This window comes from Camarhynchus parvulus, chromosome 2 (assembly GCF_901933205.1).
Source record: "Camarhynchus parvulus chromosome 2, STF_HiC, whole genome shotgun sequence".
NCBI lineage: Eukaryota > Metazoa > Chordata > Aves > Passeriformes > Thraupidae > Camarhynchus > Camarhynchus parvulus.
Window position 1 is genome coordinate 101176496 of NC_044572.1, and position 22517 is coordinate 101199012.

The following is a 22517-nucleotide window of genomic DNA, read 5'->3' on the forward strand; positions in this document are numbered from 1 at the left end:
CATGAGCCCTTTGCAAAAATTTGCTTGACATCATCTGAACATTTATAGGGAGTGAACACAGACTGTACTCAGACTATATCTGTCTCATATACAAGGCTGGACCAAGAGGATATCTTAAGACATTTAGGTTAAATATTCCACCAAGTCAAGAAAACTGCACAGGATCAAGAATTTGTCTGATTTTGTCTTAGTATTTGGCCAACTTGTACCTTATTCCTCAAAAAACCAGTCTAAGGCCAGAACTCCAACTAAACCAGTACAGTATTATGGGTATATAATAAGCTATAGGGCCAGTCAAGTTAGCATGGCTGTGAGCAACTAAAATGAAGATTCAATGAACTATCAGAGCAGTGATGAGATAGCTGATAGAAAAAAACTTTCTAGGTAATATAAAATATTTGCACAAATCAAGCCACTGCAAAGTTGAATTGGAAGGTGCAATATGGATGTAACAGAGAAAAGACAGCCTGTGGAAAAGGCTCAGGAGGAAATGCCAATTCATCCTGAGGGGTCCAATGAACTGTGGGGTTCAGCTTCCTAGCAATGGACTTTGTGATGGCACATCTTTATAATCAGAATTGCTGTTGCTGGAAAAACAGTAGCTAAGAAATAACCAACCCATGCCAGTAAATGCAAAATTAAGTATTTAGTGTTGTGGCTTTCACCTGGAATTTCTTCCTAGTCTGCATGTTACATAACATTGTCTACTTCCTTCAATGTATATAAAATAGCTACTAATTTTATGTCATATAGCTGCAAGTATAATATTAGGTAATATTTAGCTACTTCTTTTATAACCCATGTAATTACTGCTTAGGGATAACACTGTCTTTTTAGAAACTTGTTTTCTTCCTTAACCTTTGCACTGAGCTCTTAGTAACTCTGATATATATGGGATTTTTTTTTTTTGAAGGGCAGAGAAGGAAAAAAAATCCCAAACAAATAAAAGTAGGTAAAGAAATAATCACATATAACTTTTTCTGCCTGAATTTCTGAAGTTGTGTACAACCTCAAGAGGGTTCTGCTTATAAAACAATCTGAACCCTTTCAGCAAGGCTTGATGTTTGGTGAAAAACTGGAGCAGAATCAGAAAATTTTTTTCAAACTCTAAATTCTGTCTAGAAAAAACAAATTAACATGGTAAGACACTGGTGCACGCTAGCATGAAAAAAGCCTTACCTGTGCTCATTACTCAGGAAAATATGTATTTTAGAAACAGCTGGATATAGAAATTTGTAGGGTAACTGTATTCCAAGAACTTGAATCTTCAAAAGTCATTGTTGCACTATGCCTAAGGGCATCGTGCAAGGACTGAGTATTTTCAGGATCGATTCTTTCTCACACAGAAACTTAACTCATCTGGTAAACTCTACAAAGCAAAATCAACATAGAAGTACATTATCCAAATTCTCACCTATTTTTCAAGATCTTTTTCCTTGAGTGAATTCTTTATGATTTATTTCTTCCTTTCTTAAAATCATTCACAGTTATCTGACATTCCTTACTAATACCTAGGAACAAGACATATATTATACTTGATCTTTGAAAACTCTTCCTACTGTTAGTGTTTTTACTGTCACTAAAACAAAACTTGTTTGAAACCTTAAATAAATAAAGCACATCAGCAATAATGGCATTACCTTATTCTATACCCAATAGAACCTCTGTTACGGTATGGATCAAAAATTGCATGGAGAACCAAAAAACTTCACAATGTTATATCTGAACGTTTCTTGCTTATCAATCAAGCTTTACCATATGGCACATTTTTTGTTTGTGTGGTGAACAATCAGTATCAATTATGAGCAGCAGTTATGGCATGTAATGATTATGTGAAATTTAGGAAACTCTTACAACATTCACCTGAAGAAACTTTTTACGTTTAACTATTTTATGTACAATATATTTACTATTACAAATGTTTTAGAGTAAATAGGGTAAATACTGCTCAACATTTTTATCACCTTTACTGCAAATGTCTGATCTGATCACAGTGTCTCGAAACTAAGGCCATCTGATGAAAAGCCCTGGTCTACTGTTTCATGTTCCTGTGGGCGCTGTTGGATTTCCCATTGCTGGGTAAGAGTTGTCAGGAGGCCCATCTGAGCTCTGAGACCTCCTACACTTCTCCTGAGGTGTTCTGGTGAGAGTGCAATACAGAACTGTGATGTGCCTCTTCCAAAACCCACAGCATTTTTTACCTGCAGACATAGTAACAAGACAAAGAGGAGTTTTAGCCCTGCTCACACCCAGAGGCATTCTTCTCTTAGCAACACTTAGCAGACCTAATTCAGCTTAACAGAAATCTCATCTATCCCCTCTACTCCTAGAAAATCACGTTTACTCTCTCTCCCACATAAGTCTTGAGTCAGCAAATGCCCTTAACCCCCACTGCTCCGAACTGAGATCTCACAGACTAAACAAGCAGAGGAGTTTTGCATTGTACAAAAAAGCGGCAAGTGTGGAGATGCATAAGGATGGCTTCCTTTTCATGCAGAATTTAGCACAGGTCTGAATCATCTGCTAGAAAATGTATACAAAGTAACTGAGTAACAGCCATATGGATTTATAACATTTTTAAGTTCCAAAGCATCACTGTCCACTTCAGTATAGACGACACAGTTTACCATAAACCCTTCTAAAAATCACCAGGATCAGCATTTCTCAGTGGAAACTTCTGGGGTTCCATCAATTATTTCTCTGTGATCCTCAGCAGGTAACTGAACAGACCTCTAGTCAACAGCCTCATATGCATTATCCAGGGTGCTGTATGCAGCAATGGCACAGCTGTTAAAATTTTTATGTGGGTCTACAAAGGAAGTACAGGGAGGAAAAAAAAAAAAAAAAAAAGCACTCACTTAACAGTGTTTTACCCAAATTTAAAATTATCATATTTGCCAACACAATGAAAGTACAAACAAGGAGCTCTAGCCTCCACTCTGCCTCCAAGAGTGATTTTAAAATGAAAGACTGCATGAGGTCGCAAGCCATTTCTGGGGGAAATATCCACTAAAAGGAAAGCACTAGTGAAATGACCCCTCTGCCTGCAATTTTACACAAGAGATGTTTGTTAACACTATCTGCATTCAAGACCAGGCGATTTTGAAACCCTCTGAAGATGAGGGCCTGAGACTTCTCACAGTAACAGAGATGGTAATTACTCTGGCAATAGCAAAGCTGCTGCGGAGAAGACAAGGCCCCAAGATCTGGAATTCTGTCTTCAGTCTAGCAGTCAGCTCAGCACTACCCCATAAAACCATGAAAAAGCCAGGAGAGGACCACACAGTATGGATTTTTCTGTTGCTGTTTTTCTTTTTTTCTTCCTTAACCTCATGGTTAAAATGAAAACACTATACAGATAAATGAAACAAGCACAATGAAACAAAATCAAAATAAATCAGAATAAAAGCATGAAAAATACTAGATGACTAAGACCCATAACCCCACCATAGATTTCCTTTACACGAGTTATTATGGTGAATATCAGGTGGTGTAATTAGTTTCTACATCATTTCTGCTATGTGTTTTGGAACCACACTTAACCACAGGTATCATTAAAGTTAAGGAATTGCCTCTTTTATGAGGAGAGAAGCATTTGCAGCTCTACAAACCACAGAGTAGCCATCAGGGAAAACATACTAACATCTGAATTTAATCATATGTTCCCTCCGTCTTAACGAACAGACTTCAGAGAAGTTTAGTACCAATGCAGTAGTCTCAGTCCAAGATGTGGAAAATACTCTTGTGGTCAAAATATACTTAGATGAAATATTTCAGGGAATTTTGTAGTTGATACCGCCATTTTCATATGCCAACCTTCCTTGAGATTTAAGTTAGTTCATAAAGAAAATGAAAACACTTTTTCCATCTGCTTTGCTCTGCCCATTTTTTTATTTGCTGTTTGCAGCCATGGAAAAACAGACGATTTTGCAACATGAAATACTATGTCTTGCAGATTATTGAAAGGATCATTACATATTTCCTCCTTTTTCTTTCCTTTTGCTAATAACACTTTTCTAAGCAATAGCTATATTCTGTATAACTGCATCTTGACAGCAAATCTCTACACAAGTCAACATTTAAGGTATAATCCATGACATTTAAGATCTGCAAGTGCTGTTCCTACCTGATGATGATCCTGCTACTTATTATAGCACACTCTGGTTCTACAGAAAGTGGCTGAATAAATTGGCTTTTTCCAAGAAAGAATAAGGTATCACTTCTGTATTTCCTAAAAATCTTTCAATCCATGACATAAAAAAAAATTCACTATATATCTGCACAGTAATAGGATTTATAGAGACTGTAAATCTCTTTTCATCCCCTTTTAAAATACTGATTTCATGATTCTTTCTTAAAAGACTAGGCACCAAAAATAGCTTTCTCTGAATACGTCTGAGTTCTCTCAAAATTTGACTTTCAAAAGGAAAGCAGTGAGACTGAATGAAACTGGTCTGTGAAAAAGCAGGCAGCCTCCAAGCAAATATCTTGGCTTTTGTCTCTCTAATGGGAAAAAAATCTATGGCTAAATCTGCTTGGATGTTTGGTTATTCGCCTGATAATTTTCAGCTCTACATTTCTAGGGAAACCATGAAACTAGAGAAAAAATTATGGAAAAGCATATGTGCTGGGGCTGGAATCCAACCCTTTGGGAAGCCAATACTCCTCCTTATGTTTTTCTGCAAAAATACTCACTGAAACAAGTCCAAGAACTATTTCCTAAATCTTCTCATTTCTAGGGACTTTCCTCAACAATTTAACACTCTCCTATTCTAAGACACTAAGGCTGTGCCATCTTTTTGACAGATGTCCAAATTCCTAAGCTTACTCCTTTTCTGAATGTGCTCCGAAGTCCAGAATGATGCTGTCTGCCAGTGCCCCCTCCTTGTACACAGGGTCACAAAGGTTTGTGTCAACTAGAATATTACTAACCGGATCCCAGCTACTCCTTTGCATCCAAGAATGGTTTCATGCTGAAGTTAGCACTTTCTGAGCAGATTCACTATCTCTGCGGGGAAAAAAAATCATTAACTCTTAATAATCCAAAACATGATGTATCTCTAGAAAACAGTGCAGAAATGCAGCTTTCATTTTTCTAAATCTAATTTCTGAAAGAGCAGCTCTGTCTCTTTTGGTGTTTATCTGAATCCCTGGAGGAGTCAGTACTCCAGTGAAGATGAGATTGATGACTTGATAAAAGTGTAATCCAACTAAAGAAAAAGGTTCATCACCACAAGTTTCAAAAATGCTTTACTAATTCCTAGGATCACAGAGAAACCAAATGGCACATATGTATCAACGACAGATGTCCTTTCAATTCTAAAACTTTTAGTGTAAAAAATATCCTTTCTGGTTTGAAAAAGCATCAAAGAAACTGTCAAGAGTTTCTTGGATCAAATTCGGCTCTGAAGCAGCTCTTTATTTTACAAGGAAGATTAACCAGATGATGCAGGACATTGACATTTCTTTGATTCTTTTGACATTATTCCCTTTGAGATTTTTCTGATCTGTTTCACAGGGCAGTTCTGCTTGAAGCACCTGAAGAGTGCCTATGCCAAATATAATTCCTCCACAGGACAGAAAAGAGCTTCTTCTCCCTTATTGACAATCCCTTTGGAGACTGCAGCAGACCTTGGCTAGCCAAAGACAATAGGTCACACAGGAAAGAGACACTTAGCCAAAGTTTCAGGGAAGTTTCTAGCCCCAGAAGCAGAACTAAGAAGAAATGGAAAGGATCAGAACAGAGTCATAAAATCCTAGCTCAACTGTCAGGTGTCCAAGGCTGAGAGCATTTTTATGGTCATTGCTATGCCAAAACCTCTTCTATCCTGCGACAATTCACATCACTTTCTGAAAGCATTGCAAAAGAAAACAAAGTTTAATCATTTTGCAAACAAAGCATTACAATGTCTTATCTTAAAGAATGCATCAATGGCCCATATTTTTAAAGAATTCTTTTAATCATTTCTAGTATTTTGAAAAATTTAAAATCCCGTATGTATCAGCAATTTTTTTTTGTTAAAACCTATATAAAGTTGGGGGGAAAAAAGGATACTGTCCATTAGATTATAATCTCTTAGTTGTTTTATTTCTAGTATCTCCACTTCTGGTGGACTAGATACTAACAGTAAAGCAAACCTAGAGTCTGTATCTTCAAACAAGATAATTTTCATATTTTTACTCCATTCAGTCTTACCAACCAAACAGAGTAAAATGGAATAGCATAAAATTTACCACAGTTTTACAGGTATGCATATTTACATCAGTGGGACTTAAGTGTAATTTGGTTCTAAATGCTGCACTTTTAATGAAGGAGTTGTGTAAACCAGAAGCAAAATATGTAGCAGAGGAAGAAAAGTAAAAAATAGAGTATAAGCAAAAGAAGCTGTCACAAGAAGAAACTAAGTGAAATTAACTGAAAAAGCAGATAGCACAGATAAGAATAATCTGTACTTTGAACAAACACCGTATACACGAAACCAATGCTAGTTCTTGGAAAAAAAAAACAAATAAGAAAAAAAAGAAAAAAAGGGGATATATAGGTAATCTATACATCCTATGCTGATTTACCTACAGCAATGTATTACATATATTTTTGGGATTACAATTTAGTCTTTTTCACTCTGCTAACAGGAAATTAGAAAAAGCCCATCTACAAGCAGGGTCAGAGTACAGGCCTCCCAGCCTGACCTTGGCAGATCAGATCATCCAGAGTGCCACCACACACCACAGGACAAGCACAGAACTGGGCCCAGCCAGCATGGGGTTAGAAAAGGCAGGTCTTGCGTCACCAATCTGTTTGCTTTTATGACAAAAGTGACATGCTTATGAGTGCAGTCTACCTAGATCTCCATAAAGCATTTAACACCATTCTCAGGAATAGTGTGGCGAACAAGACCAGGGCAGTGATTGTCCCCCTGTACTGAGCACTGGTGAGGCCACACCTGGAATCCTGTGCTCAGTTTTGGGTCCCTCCCTACAAGGAAGGTATTGAGGGGCTGAAGCATGTCCAGAGAAGGGCAACTGGACTGGCAAAAGGAGCATAAGGCTTATGAGGAACAGCTGAGGGAGCTGGAGGTGTTTAGTGTGGAGAAGAAGGAGGCTCAGGGGTGACCTTATTGCTCCCTACAACTGCCTGCATGAAGGGTGTAGTGAGGTGGAGATTCCTCTCTTCTGTCATGCCTCAAGTCAAAAGATGAGAGGTAATAGCCCTGAATTGATCAGACTAGATACTAGGAAAAACATTTTCACTGAAAGAGGCATTGGAATATGTTGTTCAGGGAGGTGGTAGAACCATCATTTCTGGAAGCATTTGAGAAGCATGTGGCTCTGGAACTTGAGGGTGACTACGTGGTGCTAAGCTGATGAATGGACAAGACATTCTTTTTCAACCTCTATGATTCTGTTACTATCTGAAATCTGATTAAAAAAGACCCTCCAGAAAACCTCTCATCTTCCATTAAGAATTATTAAAAATAGACCGCAAAGAAATCCAATCCTTCAGACAAAATGACAGAATTATTTTTATTTTCCTCTAGAACATGAAACTCTGCTAGTAACACTGTACTGTTGTGAGCTTATTCTTAAGCAGCACAATTCCTTGGCACCTCTCACAATATTTCAAATCACTTGCATAAAATCCATGACAGTTGACTTCAGAATTTGGTCTTTTTATCTGGTATGGAAATTCTCTTGTTTATATTAGATGTTTGGGCAACTTCTATCTCCACTGACGGAACAAATAGTATCATCCTTGAAAAAGCTATTGAGATTGAGCCAAGTCAGTATGTTATACTTTAACCTTGGCAATGGCCCATCTAAAATTAATGGATACAGTTTGGAAGATAAAGGAGACACTTGTCTTCTCCATTTAGAGTAAGAACACACTCTGCTCAGAAAAGAAAGAAAGTTGCATTATATCACAGAACTTAATCAACAATGTCCTAAAAGAGAGGGTTTAAACTAGATCTTATTTTAGGAAAGCAACAGGTTTTGGTCCTTCATCAATAGGTATTAGGACTATCACTGTTCAACAACCCGGGCAGGTCTTTTTACATATTTGATAGGAAGAACTGATCGTACCTTCATCCTAAAATGCTTTATCTTTATCCCTAAAGAGACTTGTGGGTACTAACAAAGATGCAGTAGGTTAGTCTCTCTAGAAGCATTTTACCATCAGCAGAAACAGATCAAAATTTAAAAGACAAATTTAAAAGAGGAAATTAATAAAGGAGTCCTTTTAAAGACAAGCAAAACCATTTTGTTTGGCTCCTGCTTTCAATCAACTTTTTACAGCACCTCTCTTTCCACGCTGACTACAAAAGTTAGCAAAGATACAAACTCAGTAGCACAACCACCATTCTGATAACCTATGTAAAAGCTGGAGGCAGCTCTTAGTTGGAAGCTCATATTTCTGCTGAATATTAGAAAATAAGTTTATAGGAGTAGTATTTATTGCTTCCATAGGCACTAAGCTGTGCAAGGAACCACAGCATTTCCTTAGATTACTCATAGCAACTGTGGGGCAAAATCAACAGAAAGTTTATTATGAAAATATTGACAAAACCTTTTCAAGTTTGACCAGAGGAAGCAAAATTAAGTCTAGTTTTACTGGCTGATATTTAATTTTGCCAAAATAAAATGACCTGAAATAACAGCATGATGGCAATACAAGTATACAGCATAATAAGATTGCTTATTAGTACCTTAAAAACAAACATTTCTTTGTTTCCATGATTACTCCTGATAAATACCATAGACTTGCCTCCAAAATTTTTTTTCAGCAATAGATCATTAGCAGTGAGAACCAAAATCTAGTACTATTTCAATTATTGCTTTATCAACTATGCTTTTCAGGATTATGCTTACATAACCTATTTTGTTACATGGCTTACACATAAAATGCTACCCAAAAAACTGGAGCTAAACATAATGAATAAAAGAGGAATGTAATGAGAATGAGGAATGATATAAGCAAATTATAATGCTGGAAATCAGCAAAAAACGCAGCCCCAGGTTGGACTGGATTAATGAGCTTCAACCAAACAAAACCTTTTACAAAAGGAAAGGAGTCAAGGTCTCCTGAATCTCATCTAGAATGCTTCTATCTGAAATAAGCTTACTCCTCTTCCCTCCTCAAAATGAGAGAGATTCCACATTCACTTCTGCTACCCTACCCAGTCCAGAAAGCCACTCTTTTTGCCTTTTGTTTCTCTGCATGAAGAGCTAGGATCTGTAATGCATACCAGGTTTCTACAAGTTTTGATCCGTGAACAGGTAAAGGCTTATTGACCCGCGACATCTTCTGAATGTTCCTGCAGGTTGTTTCATTCTAGAGCATTCTTGAGTTGCTGCACATCTCAGCTTCTGTTTTTTACTGGAAAAAGTGATTCCATTTGTAATATTAATATCTAATATCACTGCAACACCGCTGAAGCCTTTTCTCCCCCATCCCAAACACAAACCCAGTAATTTTTGTAATTGTGGAAACTTAAAATTGAAAACATGCAATTTTGTTTTTTCTACATCACGTGCCCTGTTCCTCTATCATAGCAATGCAAAATGGTGATTTGAATACCTGGACAATTTTGTACTGGCCAAGACAAATGAAATCACTGTCAGTTTCTTTTAAAACAGTATCTGAATAGGATATGTTCTTTAATATTTCATACTGAAAAAAATCATATAGTCACTACTACTACTTTAAACTATACTCAATGCATTTCCTTTTAGCCAGGCATGTAAAAGGAACTAAGTAACTTCTGAATTCATTTGCTAACCTTGTATTTAATGTTTTGCATGAGAAATAGCACAAGCAAGTATATGCCTAGAGACACCAGTGCATACAGCTGTCACAAACATTTTATCACCAGTCCCTTACCAACTGTTTGTGCAACATTGCCAATTACTAGCAGCTTATTCTGAAATGGCTACTCTTCATCTTTTATCATGATGGAAACTTTGAGCAAACATAGTTCAGCCTCTGCTGAGAATGAGTTTTAAATTAAGTTATCCATTGTTATGTGTCTTTCCATCATCGTTTAATAGTTCCACCATCCCTTCAGGGCAAGAAATAATCTTGCGGGGGAAAAAATGGGGAAAAAAAAAAGGAATTGGTTACTTGTGCTTACAAAAATAAACCTAGATGCATGTGCTGTAAATCTGAAAAATAAGTCATTATTTATATACAATCTAAGAAGTTCATAAATATTTGCTCCCATCAGTTGCTCAGAAATAGTAGATGCAACCACCTTTAATCAAAGTAATAAGCTAGCTGCTATGAAGAAATAATTAAATGTTTAGATGGGTCTAGCATTTACTTGTATTTATAGAATTCTCTGAATGTTACTTTTTTCTTCTTTGTGCATCCTTAAGACATGGAAAAGGCAGAACACTCTTGCCCTGCCATTTCAGCAATTCAACTTGTCAAATCAACTGCTATTAGATTAGCATTTTTACAGAAGACATCTAGGGCCATGCTACTTAAAACTTCTCAATAACAGAAGACAGCTCAAAACATGGTAAAGAAAAAACTCTTCTCTGATCCACTGCAAAACTGTGCATCTATAAAGCTCTAAATGCAGAATAAACCTCTAGGATGTTATCTAATTGCAAACTGTATAGTTTGAACAATGGGTGCATAAATCAGTTTGTGATGATTAAAACCCATTGTTTGCATGAAAAGAAAGAAGACATACAAACTGGTCTCAGCAGCTTGCAGTAATAACCAGGAAGCAACTACTGCAGAGCGTAAGAATAAATGCAGAAAAGTACTTTCATGACAGATTTTTAAGATTTTAACACTGACTGCTTTCATAAGCAATGATCTGTAACTGGAGAGATTTACAGTAAAGTGATAGTACACACAGCAGTAAACAACCACTTTGAATTTTAGTAGACAGTTTCTTAAAATTATCATTATGAAAATAAACTATTTTCAAGGCACTTGTTTTAGGAACTCAGTACCATATTGTACACTAACTGCTTAGCAGAGATTGTGTCAGTGTAACCCAGAAAGAAATAAATTAGTTTTTGGAAGATTCATGGCAAACTATTCTGTGATCTTATCAGAGCAATAATAGTTCATTGTTTTAACAGTCTCATAGGTAAGATGAAAGTAATTTTTACTGAGTCAACAGTCCAAACATATTTTGAGATGAATGGCATATACATTTCATTTAAAGAACAGATAGTATATTAAGAGAAATCAGAGTGCAATTAGATCTGTGCCTAATTAACAGTGATAACTGAAGTACATAAAAGACTACTGTAAATGCAGAGACCAAATGAGTGTATGGAAGAAGAACGACTTATCTAATTGTTAAATGAGAGTGATTCTGAGATTTGTTGTTGCCTGTGAAAATCCGGTACTCAAACTTTTTAAATACTTAACTTTGCTGGTGCTCCCTTTGAAAGATTATGTAGGAATGAATGGAGTAGCCTTATAATGTATTTATTCATTTTCTTTGAGACTCCAGTACTGGAAAGTAAAGGGTCCATCTCAATAAAAAACTGGACACTTTGAAAATGAGAATACACTGTCACTTCTACCCGAAACAACCCTGTTCACGACTAAACAGGATCTTGCTAAGATGGCCTTTAAAAGATCATATTTCTTCATAAGCAGCCTTAGATATAGACTTACACAAGTAACGGTTAATAAAGAGAAACAGTCTGAGAAGCCCTATCTGCATAATATTACTGTGAATTACAGCACAATTCAACCACCAGAATTTTTCACCTCCTTTTACAGTAAGTGAAAAACGTAACAAAAGGATTTTTAGTTTCTTTTTAAAACAACTAACAATACAATGCTGTTTTTCAGTGAAAGGTTTTTTGACAAAAGAAATGCTTTCATTGATTACCCTGAATTATAAATTATAGCTCTCTAATTTTTCCTCTTATAAATGAATACTCTTGACAATCTAGCACCACATGTCAGACAAAAAACTGAAACATTTATAATGGAAATTTAATTATAGTACAACTGTTGCCAGTCGTCATTCCAAAGTCACCCATAATTATGCTCAGGTCATTAAAAGTTATTTTTTTCATTTACTTGGCCAAACATGCCAGCTACACATTGGTTCATCCTCTCAAATTCAACACTATACAACAGTAATTAAGAAAATTTTTTCAAAATTTTTTAAGCTAATTGCCAACAAAACATCTGCAGAAATAGTCAAAACAAAGAGCAACTGACAGACAAATTGATTTTTGTTCCCAAAGAACATAAATTTTTAGAAATGAAAAGGCACTTCTGCATGTCAAGAGTAAACACTTATTACCTTTTTGTTTTACATGCATTTTCCATATGATAATTCTAAAAGATAACAGTCCACTATAAACATGATTTTCTACTGCAAAACTTTGGCACCAAAATAGCTTCAGAGAACTTTTTGAAAGTACCAACTAATGAAGTAACAAATGAAACTGAACTCTCCCTTTCCCAAAAGAAAGCCCTTCTTTCTCCTTCCAGGAAGTGGATCAAATCTGATGGAATGAGTAAGCATGAACTAAATGCAGAGATAGATGCAGATTGTTAACGTATTTTAAATAACAACAAGAGTGCTCAAATCATGGTATAAATTAAAAGACAGCTAAATGCAGACATCAAAAGTATAAACTTGTTGCAACTATTTGAGATGGTTGGGCATACTGAAATGCAAGAGCCATAAATCATTAACTTTACTGGCAATTTGATTTTAATCTCCACTATTTGTCTTTTAACTCAGTACCTCACGATAATGCTAAGCAAAGCCTTTCCCAATTTTATTTCTCTTTTCTTCGTAGAGATTTAAGTTAGTATTTCCTTGCTGAATGCTTCCCAGTAAAATGGTTTTTTTCCTGGGCCAGAGTTCACTTAGCCATGTAGACACAAGAGTAGGAAAAAAAAAAGAATACAGAGCATCTTTCCTCACTTACATGTTTTTAGCCTCTTAAGAGTCTGGAAGAATCCCAGCTCCATGGGGATGCCCCTCTCTTCCTAAACAACACATTCAACAGCATTTAGATGGATCACCAAAAAACCCTCTTTTTTTTACAGCTATACAAGCTGAGGTCTACTGCTCTGTGAACTGTCTCAACTTTGTTTTTGTTGTAAACAGAAATGTGATGCACACTTGCTCACCAGGAGAGATCTTTGGATTGTAGGACAGAATTACCTATTTAGAGCACTGCAACAGCCTAGTTTTCTGAAGACTGAGTATTTTTTTTCTCCAAAATCAGGATATCACTTCATCAGGCGGTGCCCAGATTTCTGGTCTCAAACTTGACACACAGCCTACAGTCTAGGCTATAAAGTTGTAAGTGAACTTTACAGGAAAAGGTATTACCAGAAAAGCCAGAACTCAGCACCAGCTTTTCTTCCTGGGAACCTTTAGGAGATTGGACTGAATTCTGCAAATGACTCTACATTTGCAAAACAAACAGGTTTGCAAAGCCAAAGTGCCTCCCAAGCACTGAAAAAACCCAGAAGCACCTGAGTAGTGTGCTTGTTCATTTTCTTTTGAAGTGAAGTAAAATTAATATACCATTCTTTCTAAAAACCTTTGATAATTATGCTTTTTTTAATTTGAAAAAAACCCTCAAACTACTAAAAGGTTTAAAAACTAAAGTATCTCTGTGTTTCTACATCATTCCTGGATGTTTCATGCTTCATAGATACTTCAATAGAATTGTGCAGTTGTGTTTTTAAAGCTGGCCAAAGCTGGTGGGCACGACAGCACATGGTCTAACAGTCTCAAACAAAAGAGTGAGCCTTAAAATATTAAAACCAAGGAGCATGCCTGTCTGTTCATCCATTTCCATGTTTCAACACCCTTTAAAACCACTGGCAAATTTCATCCAAATAACTGGCTTAAATTTAAACTGATTTGACATGGTACTGCCAGAATTTAATTCCAGAAGATGAGAGAGCCAAACTAGCGCCCTCGTTCAGGAGGCTCAGGGCAGACAACCAGAAGTCTAACATCAAATACTCCATTTGACAACAGATTTGTTGTTAATTGGGTGCTCCCTCCTGCCATGCAGGTCTGTCATAAGGGAAAATGGGATTACCATCACAAGGTGGTGATATTTGGTATCATAGATATCTATGGTACATCCTATTTTCCTGACTCCTAAAACAAAAGGAGTTTTTAGACTCAGCTCAGAAGTTCACACAACTATATATTTTTTTAAGCAAAAAAACCTGCCCTAAATTCTCTTTGGCCATAGGGTTGATACATTCATATATATATGTATATATGAAGAAAAAAGAGATGGCGATATATGTGTGTGTCTGTATATACACATACACACTCTTTGGCACACACAGTCAGTTACTCTTTTAGACACAAACTGAAGTAAATACACATTGGTCACTTCAAATGTATAAAAGATTTTGCTTTGGTTTTGGGTAAGACCAAGTCAGAGGAAAAGACATACTTTCCTGTTTCATTTGCCAAAGCTTTTTGCCAAAGGATAGGCAACCTTCACTTCATTTTTAGTTATGTCAATGAGTGGAAGACAGTATGGTGTAACCGTATGTGAGATCTGGAACGGCTGATGTAAAAATAGGCCTCAAAAGAGGAGAGAAAGTGCTCAGCATAAAGTTGGTAAGGATAAATTTCAAGGCATCCATGAAATTTCACCAGAAATACAGAGAATGTCCTTTCTTGTTATTTTTAATTGTTTTTAATAACAGAGTACCAATGCATTAATTTAAATCTGCAATAATAATATACTTCTGGGAAGAGAGATCCAAAGCATCTATGAAACAGCCTCCATTTCATTTGTTCAGAACAGAGTAATACTAAGGAACACCCTGTAAACACAGTATTTCTTACAAGTATCTACAAGTATTTATTATTTACCACTTCCATTAAAGATGCCCACATGGCAGTCTTTTATTTACAACCAGTACGCTCCCAGCTTGCTGGGTTTTTCTCACTCTCTAACAAGCAGTTCTTCCAGAATTGAAGTTGGGTACAATAATTGTTTGAGTGTTTTTGAACCTATCCTTGTAACTAGTAAGAGACTGCAACAAAGACTGGAGATGAAGATATGTCACAGGAGAACTCATATTATCTACTTTTCCTTAAGGGTCATTATGTTTTATTCACATTGCCTTCACCTGGCAGACGTGAAATTAGTAATTTTGCCCCTCAGGTTTGCTCTACGTTAGTGAAGGTTCATTTGTCTCAAGGAGCAGGTTAATTTCTTCCTCTGCAAATGTTTTGAAATGGGAATCTGTTAAAGTTAAAAAATAAGTCACCATTTATATGATTGCTTTTCACACAACCAAGACATGGCTTATTTTCACATACCCTCTGTTTCCAGCTGTATATTAACTTAGCTGTAACTGTCAGGAAAGAATCCCAAATGTTTCTCCTTATTCTAATGTGCAACTTCTCAAAACAAACTGATCTGACAGCAAGGTTTCATGCTCTGTGTCCTACCAACAACAGACTGTGTCTATATTCCTCATATTTCAGAGCACAAGCGTCAGAAAGAGCCAACAGACCTACACACTTGCAGCAGTTTTCCTGTCCTCTTTTCTTTCCCTCCTCTTCATGTGGTGGAAAGTTAAAATGTTCTGTTTCTCAAGTGACATCTCTAGATGCATTATCTAACCAAAAACTATTTATTTAGGGACCAATGGGCACACAAAAGTGCAGGTATTAGTAATTTCTATATAACGCCAGTTCTCTTGGTTGCCAATATTAGAAGTTTTTGTGTTCATGGGCTGAAAATTCACTCAATGGAGAACCACCCTGTGATTTCCCCTGCAAAGGAAAGACCCATTTGAGATTATGGGGCAGATACTCTCATGGTCTTTATCTCCTGAAAGAAAATGTTCTGGTTTTGCTACCACTGGCAACCACAAATGTAGAGAAGCATCCAGAACCATGCAGTCAGTGTAACTTCAGCTTTTGCCTGTGTTTAAGTCTTTCCATCACACTGCACCTCACTGTTCATACAGCTTCAGATGAGGTCAGGAATACAGTGAAAGATCATGATCTGTGTATTAAAGCAGAGCCTAGGAGAATGTAACAAACACCATGGTGACAGCTTCTCTTCCAAGATTTTGACAGAAACTTGGAATCACAGAGGAGCTGAGGTAGTAAGGGTCTGGTTCATCTGGTCCAATCCTCACTGTACACCACCCGTGCCAAGTACTGCATCTTGTCCAGGTAACTTCTGCATATCTCCACTGCTCTTTACTCACTTACAAAACCATTTCACCACAGCAGGAGTTTGGGTTCATCAAGTATGACTTTGCCTCTGTGAATCCATGCTGACCTACTCCTGATCACGTTTTTGTTCCCTGTGTTCCTGGAAATGGTTTCCAAGCGTGGTTGTTCCATCATTCCATCATCTTCCCAGGGTTTATGCTGACATTGCCCAGACTCTAGTTTTTTGTTTGGTATTTTTCTTTTTTTTTTTTCTCCCAGGAACTTAAAGGACTCCTAGGGGAAGTTCTAGACTGTATGATAAGGAGGAAGAGAACTACATTTAAAGAGATTTTTGTATGGGAGGAATTTGGATTATCTGTTTTTTTCCCCAACCCAAGATTCTTGATAACACAAGGGGAAGCTGTCTTGTAACACAGCATCAGAGAAGTCATCTCAGAAGTAGCACCTTGGGCACCTTGCTTTCAGACAAGTGGCTGCCAAAGAGCTTTAGTACATTAGTCAGTACTGAAACCCATTTGTGTTTTCAGGTTTGTTTCCCTATCAGAAGGAAGTGACCAGTGATACAGACACATGGACATATATCTCACTACACTGTATTTTCTTTGAATTCTACTAAAATCTTTCAGTTTACCTCCTGCAAATCTGAAAGCTGCAATTCACCTGCTACAGTGCAGAAAATTTCAAAACTAGCTTTTATCCTTAGGAGGAAAGAGACCTCATATGAGACAGTTTGTAGAAGAAAGGCTTTAGTAAAAAGGACAATACAGTAGGATCTTACTTTCATAATACAACCATAAATAAAACGTAAGTTCTCTGTGGACTTCTAGTTCTGATAAATCAATGCAACTTTCTACTAAAGTTTATTACAGTTTCAGTTTAGGAATGGAAACCTTAGAAATATCATGGGACTTTTCCATGGAAAAAAATGGTGCAATATCTGCACCCTACCCCTCAGGGTTCAGGTGTCTCTGACCTAAGGTCGAGCTCTAATACAGCACAGCCGCAAAACCCTTGGTTAAAACTTCTGAAGAAAATTGCTAAGAGAAAGAGCTGTGGAAAAAAACCGGCAGTATGGCTTCAAGTTGACATTTTCCTATGATCACAAAACTAAGCACTGTTAAGACTTCGTTATATGCCTGAAAAACCCTGAATCTCTTCACAGGCAGCTCCCCATGGTATAGCAATGAGAAGGAGTAACTTAATTCCCAGTGACACTAAGATCCTTCCTCTTTTCTTGAGACAAAAAGGTCAAGAGATTGCAGTCTTGAAGGACAGAGAAAGGCAGCTGCCATTTCAACCTAGAGAAGTTCTTAGGAAGGAATTCATCTTTCCTAATAGTGATGTAGAACGGGGAAGGCATGGAAATCAGCAGTAAGCACCACTGAGTTTCAAGAAAGGCTAGGGCATGGACACTGACGAAGGGAGAGACTAACAAGAGAATTAATAACAAAAGAAGGTGGAAGGGTGGAAGACAGGGAAAACCAACTGCAAAACTGACTTATTATTCAGAATGTTGTACACAAGAAGATGCAGACTGTCCATCTGGACACTGCTCCATGTCATGGGGCAGGACAAAAGTGGTGGCACTGAGTACTGTCCAGCATACCTCAGCACACTGAATTTAAATGCAGGGTTCAAGACAGTTCCTGGCCTGTGCCATCTGCCCAGAGATACTTCTGCCTTGCACAACTTGATGCAGGTCTGAATTGATCAGAGGGAAGAGGATACTCATTCCATCAGTGTATTTTGACACATTGAGATTTTTTTTTTCATAATGCCAGTGGATGTCAGTGGACAGCACAGAACAGGTGAAATAATTTTGACACCTTGGAAGAATAACCAGCTGAATGCAAAGCAATGAGCAAACTGAGAAAAACAAAGATTATTCTTTTTCAAGACAGGGGATTTAAAGAGTTCCTCTGCTCCACTCTTCCAGATTGAACAAGCCTTCTAGGAGTACCAGACATTTTACAACAAACCTGCAGCAGCGTTTCAAGAGCTCAGTTGTACTGGGAGTAACAGCTTTCCTCCTGACAAGCTCCAGTGATGGGATAGAAGAGACAGCAAAATCAACTATGTTAATTAAAACATTCCTGTTACTTCATTGTATGAAAATTATTGGTTAAATTGACAGTGATTGTTTTTGCCAATATTCCAGGGCAGTAATTGTGTCTTAGCACAAAGAAGTAGAGATCTGACTGTTAAAAAACTCCACAGTTTGGAGATAATTAATAAGAAGATTCTTTTATTTATTTTTTCAATTTTCCTAAATTACAATAGAGTTTTCTGGTTCAGTAAAGGAAAATATGCTAATTTTCAGAAATTATGCCAAACGTCACAGTGAAAAAAAAAATTATGAGAAAAAGAAAACAACTTTCCCTAGGGGGCCTTAACAATCCCCTCCTTTAGCAGGAGGGAGGATTTTATTTTAACTTTTCTTCCTAAGGTAGCTGTCTTTAAGATGTATCTGTTCACCAGCAGATTCAAGGAACAACATAAATTAGAAATAAAGTCTCCTAATAGAAGGGCCATAGCAAAGAAAAAAAATAAATTTGCAGGAGCTCATTTAGCCATCCTGCATTATTCAGGTGTGTTTCAACTGGGGCACTGTTTCACCACCAGAATGCAGAGACACAGACCAGATCAAGATCTGTATCATGCAATGAATGTCAAAGACAAAGCATGCTGGAAAGCCCTGAAATAAATAAATCTACCCACAGAAATACTGATATGGATAAGAAGAAACTACAAAACACAGTCTATCTTACTAATCCTTCAACATAGCCACTTTAGTTTTACTATGGACAGTTCCACTGGTTTTGGGTCAGACTGGGTCTCATCAGGAACAACAGAAGAGCTTCAAACTGGAAGTAGATTTAGATCAGATATTAGGAAGAAATTCTTTACTGTGAGGGTGGTGAGGAAGTTGGAACAGCTTGCCCAGAGAAGCTGTGGATGCCCCATCCCTGGCATTCTGTATTCTAGGTTCACAACACCATATGAGATGGTTGTGGGGAGAGGGAGTTTTCAGCATAGGAACAGGTGGTTTAAATTCCAGACAATCTGGGAAGGTCTCCACTTCATACCTTTAAATGAGAAAACCCTTTCTTTCTGAGTCTGACTCAAATGTGGTTCACCATGGCCAAAATCCATTAACCTCCTTCAAACCTGTTCACATTCTAGGTTAAATCTAATCCAGACCTCAATGTAATTCTCCGGCTTTCTGAGAATTACACTGAAGGAGCACTTACATTATATTTCATCAAAAGGAAACAAAGCATTTTCTGAAGAGGCAACTGCTCCAGTAAGTGTGATGCAACCAAGTCTGGAGAGATTTCTTTCTTTGCATTCTAATTATGGACACTTTTATTCAGTAAACTTACAGATAAGACTTGTCTATTACAAACCCCTGAAATCTCATTTTGCTAAAATGAAAACATATTTCAAATGCTTTGGAGAACTATTAAGATTATTGAATGCCTAGAATACTGCCTCAAGTCTCCAAGTGGTTCACTATCTTCCCCTAGAGAACAGGCAAGCAGCATGCAATTATCACAGTAATTAAAAAGGTGCAATGATTCTTCTCTTAAAGACTCCTGTTTTATTAATTCTCTGGTATGCTTTGGAGACTGGCATTATTTTACTCCTACCCAGCTTAATTATACCGTCATTAGTTTATCAGCATCTCTTTTTAAACCCTAGGGCCAGTTATTAGCATGTCACTTGCTAACTGTTAACCAATAACCACTACACCTTCAAAGCAGGGTCTTCTACTATAAAAAAAAGCCAATTTGTAAAGACAGATTTAATATCATCATTCAATTTACATTTTTCAGTCATTTAACTTTCTGCTTTTAATTTAAGAAGGTTACTGTTTAGCTTAATGAAAACACAAATCATTCTGATGTATCAGGTAATGAAACACTTCCAGTACACAGGAAGTTTATGAAACTGAATGCCTGTTTTAATACTCAACAGTATGTACCACTGAGAAAACAGAAAGCATATGATATTCTTAAATATAACTAAAATTGTGGATATCACTCTCTACTAAGTCTGGCTGAGGTGGAGTTAAAATTTCCTTCACAGCAGCCTGTTTGGCACTGCATTTTGGATCCATGACTAATCCAGGGTTGGTAACACAACACAACCCTACAGGACAGACTCACACAGCAACAAGTACTGCATTACTTGATCATACAAGCAGATGAAAAATAATTAGAAAAACTGTTTCATGTTAAAATACATGAAATAATTGTGTATTAAATATGTACCTCCTTTGTCTAGACAGACATTTACATTATTATGAAGGGCAAAGTGACCCAGAAACCCTTCTGAAGGGAGCTAGACTTCATTTGTATGCTCCGCTTTTGACTAAGCTGAAGTTAGCTTAGCTTAGTAGAGAAAATCTTATAAATACAAAATTCTTTACTATAATTTAGCTGCACTGCTTTCTGGTACTTTTCATTAAATACTTCTTTCCAGTTAAGACAGAAAGAAAAAATACCAAAAATAACATCAAATAATTAGTACTTGTATAAGTTTGCATCTTCAGAACATAAATGTGGGATTTTGACAGCAACTGTATTTCATTTTGTGTTTGACATCACACCAATTCAATTGAAATGACATTTACTCACTGACAGGTGGCCAGGTAACTTTAAAAAAATATATCCAATGGAAACATTATTTCTGTTGAAGTACACAATTTTTTGTGTTAAAAAGGCAAGTAAGACTAAGTAATTCCTTAAAAGACTAGGAACAATGAGCCAATACCACTTGTTACTACCATTTTCTCTAGCTACACTCCTGCCTATCTTCCACCAGCTTTACAGCAGTAAAGAGATGATTCAAAATATTGGGGGAAAATAGTAATGACCAAAGAAAATCCAGGTCACAGTATCCTCTATTATTTTCTGAGCAGCTAAATCCCAAACTAATATCACTGCCAGTCTTACTGAAAATTATTCTACAATTGCTTCTATATAATAGGTGAACTTTGTATGCTATTACAATCAGAGGTCAGATCTATTAATTATAACATCCAAAACAGGAGCCAAGACTGCTGCCACGCACCAGACATTGCACTATCTCATTTAGTAAAGAGACATGCTGTCAGTCACTCAAGAAAGCAGTCCTCTGCTAAACCTCATCTGCTAATTGAGACTCAACAGTGAATGCTTTTGCTGTTACCCAGGATCTCTTTTCACTTTATCTACAAGTTTGATACAACTGACATTGAAAAGAAAAAAGCATGCACAGTCATTATTTCACCTGCAGTCTACAGTCACATGGAAGGTTGCTTTCAAGGTCACTGTAGCTGGAAAATGCTAAAATGTTATACTTGAAACCATTCAGTCTTAATTCCTGCAACCTGCTGGTTTAAGACAGACAGTAAAAACTGCCAGTGAATTAACTTATGTCTTCAGCCCTAGAAACATGCTTACAACTTTCCTGTCACCTTGAAGTACTCACCAGCACATTTTGTTCTTGTTTTGAGAGCTGGGCCAGGAGATCCTGTTCCTCCTTCACCTGGTCTTGTAAGCAACACACTGATTTCATATTCTGTATCAGGATCCAGGTGCCCAATCTTATAGCTTGTGGAGTCCACGGGTTGTATGTCATACCAGCTTCCACTTGAAGTTCGATACTCAACTTCTCTTTGGATAATGGGTCCATCCCCATTGATGGAATTGGCATTCAGCTGTATCCAGAGGTAAGTTGCACCAACCGAGGACAGCTGAGGTGGAGCAATGGGAACTGGTGGCTCTGAAAAACAGTAAGGTATGATAACAAGCTATGATTAAACTTCTGCCTTTTCTACTTCTAAAGCATTCAAATAAGCAACAGGTTTTGTACTACATTAAAATTGAAGACTGCATAAAAACATGGATTTGAAGAAATCACCATTACAGACTGACTTATTTTCATTAAACTGCAATATTCAGATTCTTTTGCTTATGCAGTTGGAGATTTTAACCTGTAGCTTTTGGTTTAAACCTCATAATTCCAAATCAGGTGCAAATGGAATTCTGTTCACTTGACATTCCATGGCAACTCCCAATTTAAAAAGAAAGATAATCTCGGGTTTTCTCACACAAATACACTTCGTTCTGGATATTAATGTTAACCCTATTCAAAACTAATGTTTTCAAGATTACATTTATGTTGTAGCCTATCCTTACACATAGTGAGAATAGGAATTTCTGTATGGAAACAAAATGAATTTTTTATTAATTGTTTTCCATATACCTAACTACATAGCCTTCGTATTTTCAGACTTCTGTGTAAGCAGAGTAAGTACAGTAATTTTTCAATTTTATACTTTGGTTATAATCA

At 36.9% G+C, this 22517-nt stretch overlaps 1 protein-coding gene across 1 annotated transcript in view; it reads right to left on the reverse strand.

The window, feature by feature from the left end:
* The window catches only part of PTPRM (protein tyrosine phosphatase receptor type M), a 442005-nt gene that overhangs the window by 245506 nt on the left and 173982 nt on the right, over positions 1-22517 (reverse strand). Inside the window, 1 exon segment of the mRNA XM_030966307.1 lies at positions 21654-21947. Coding sequence (XP_030822167.1) covers positions 21654-21947 — 294 coding nt within the window.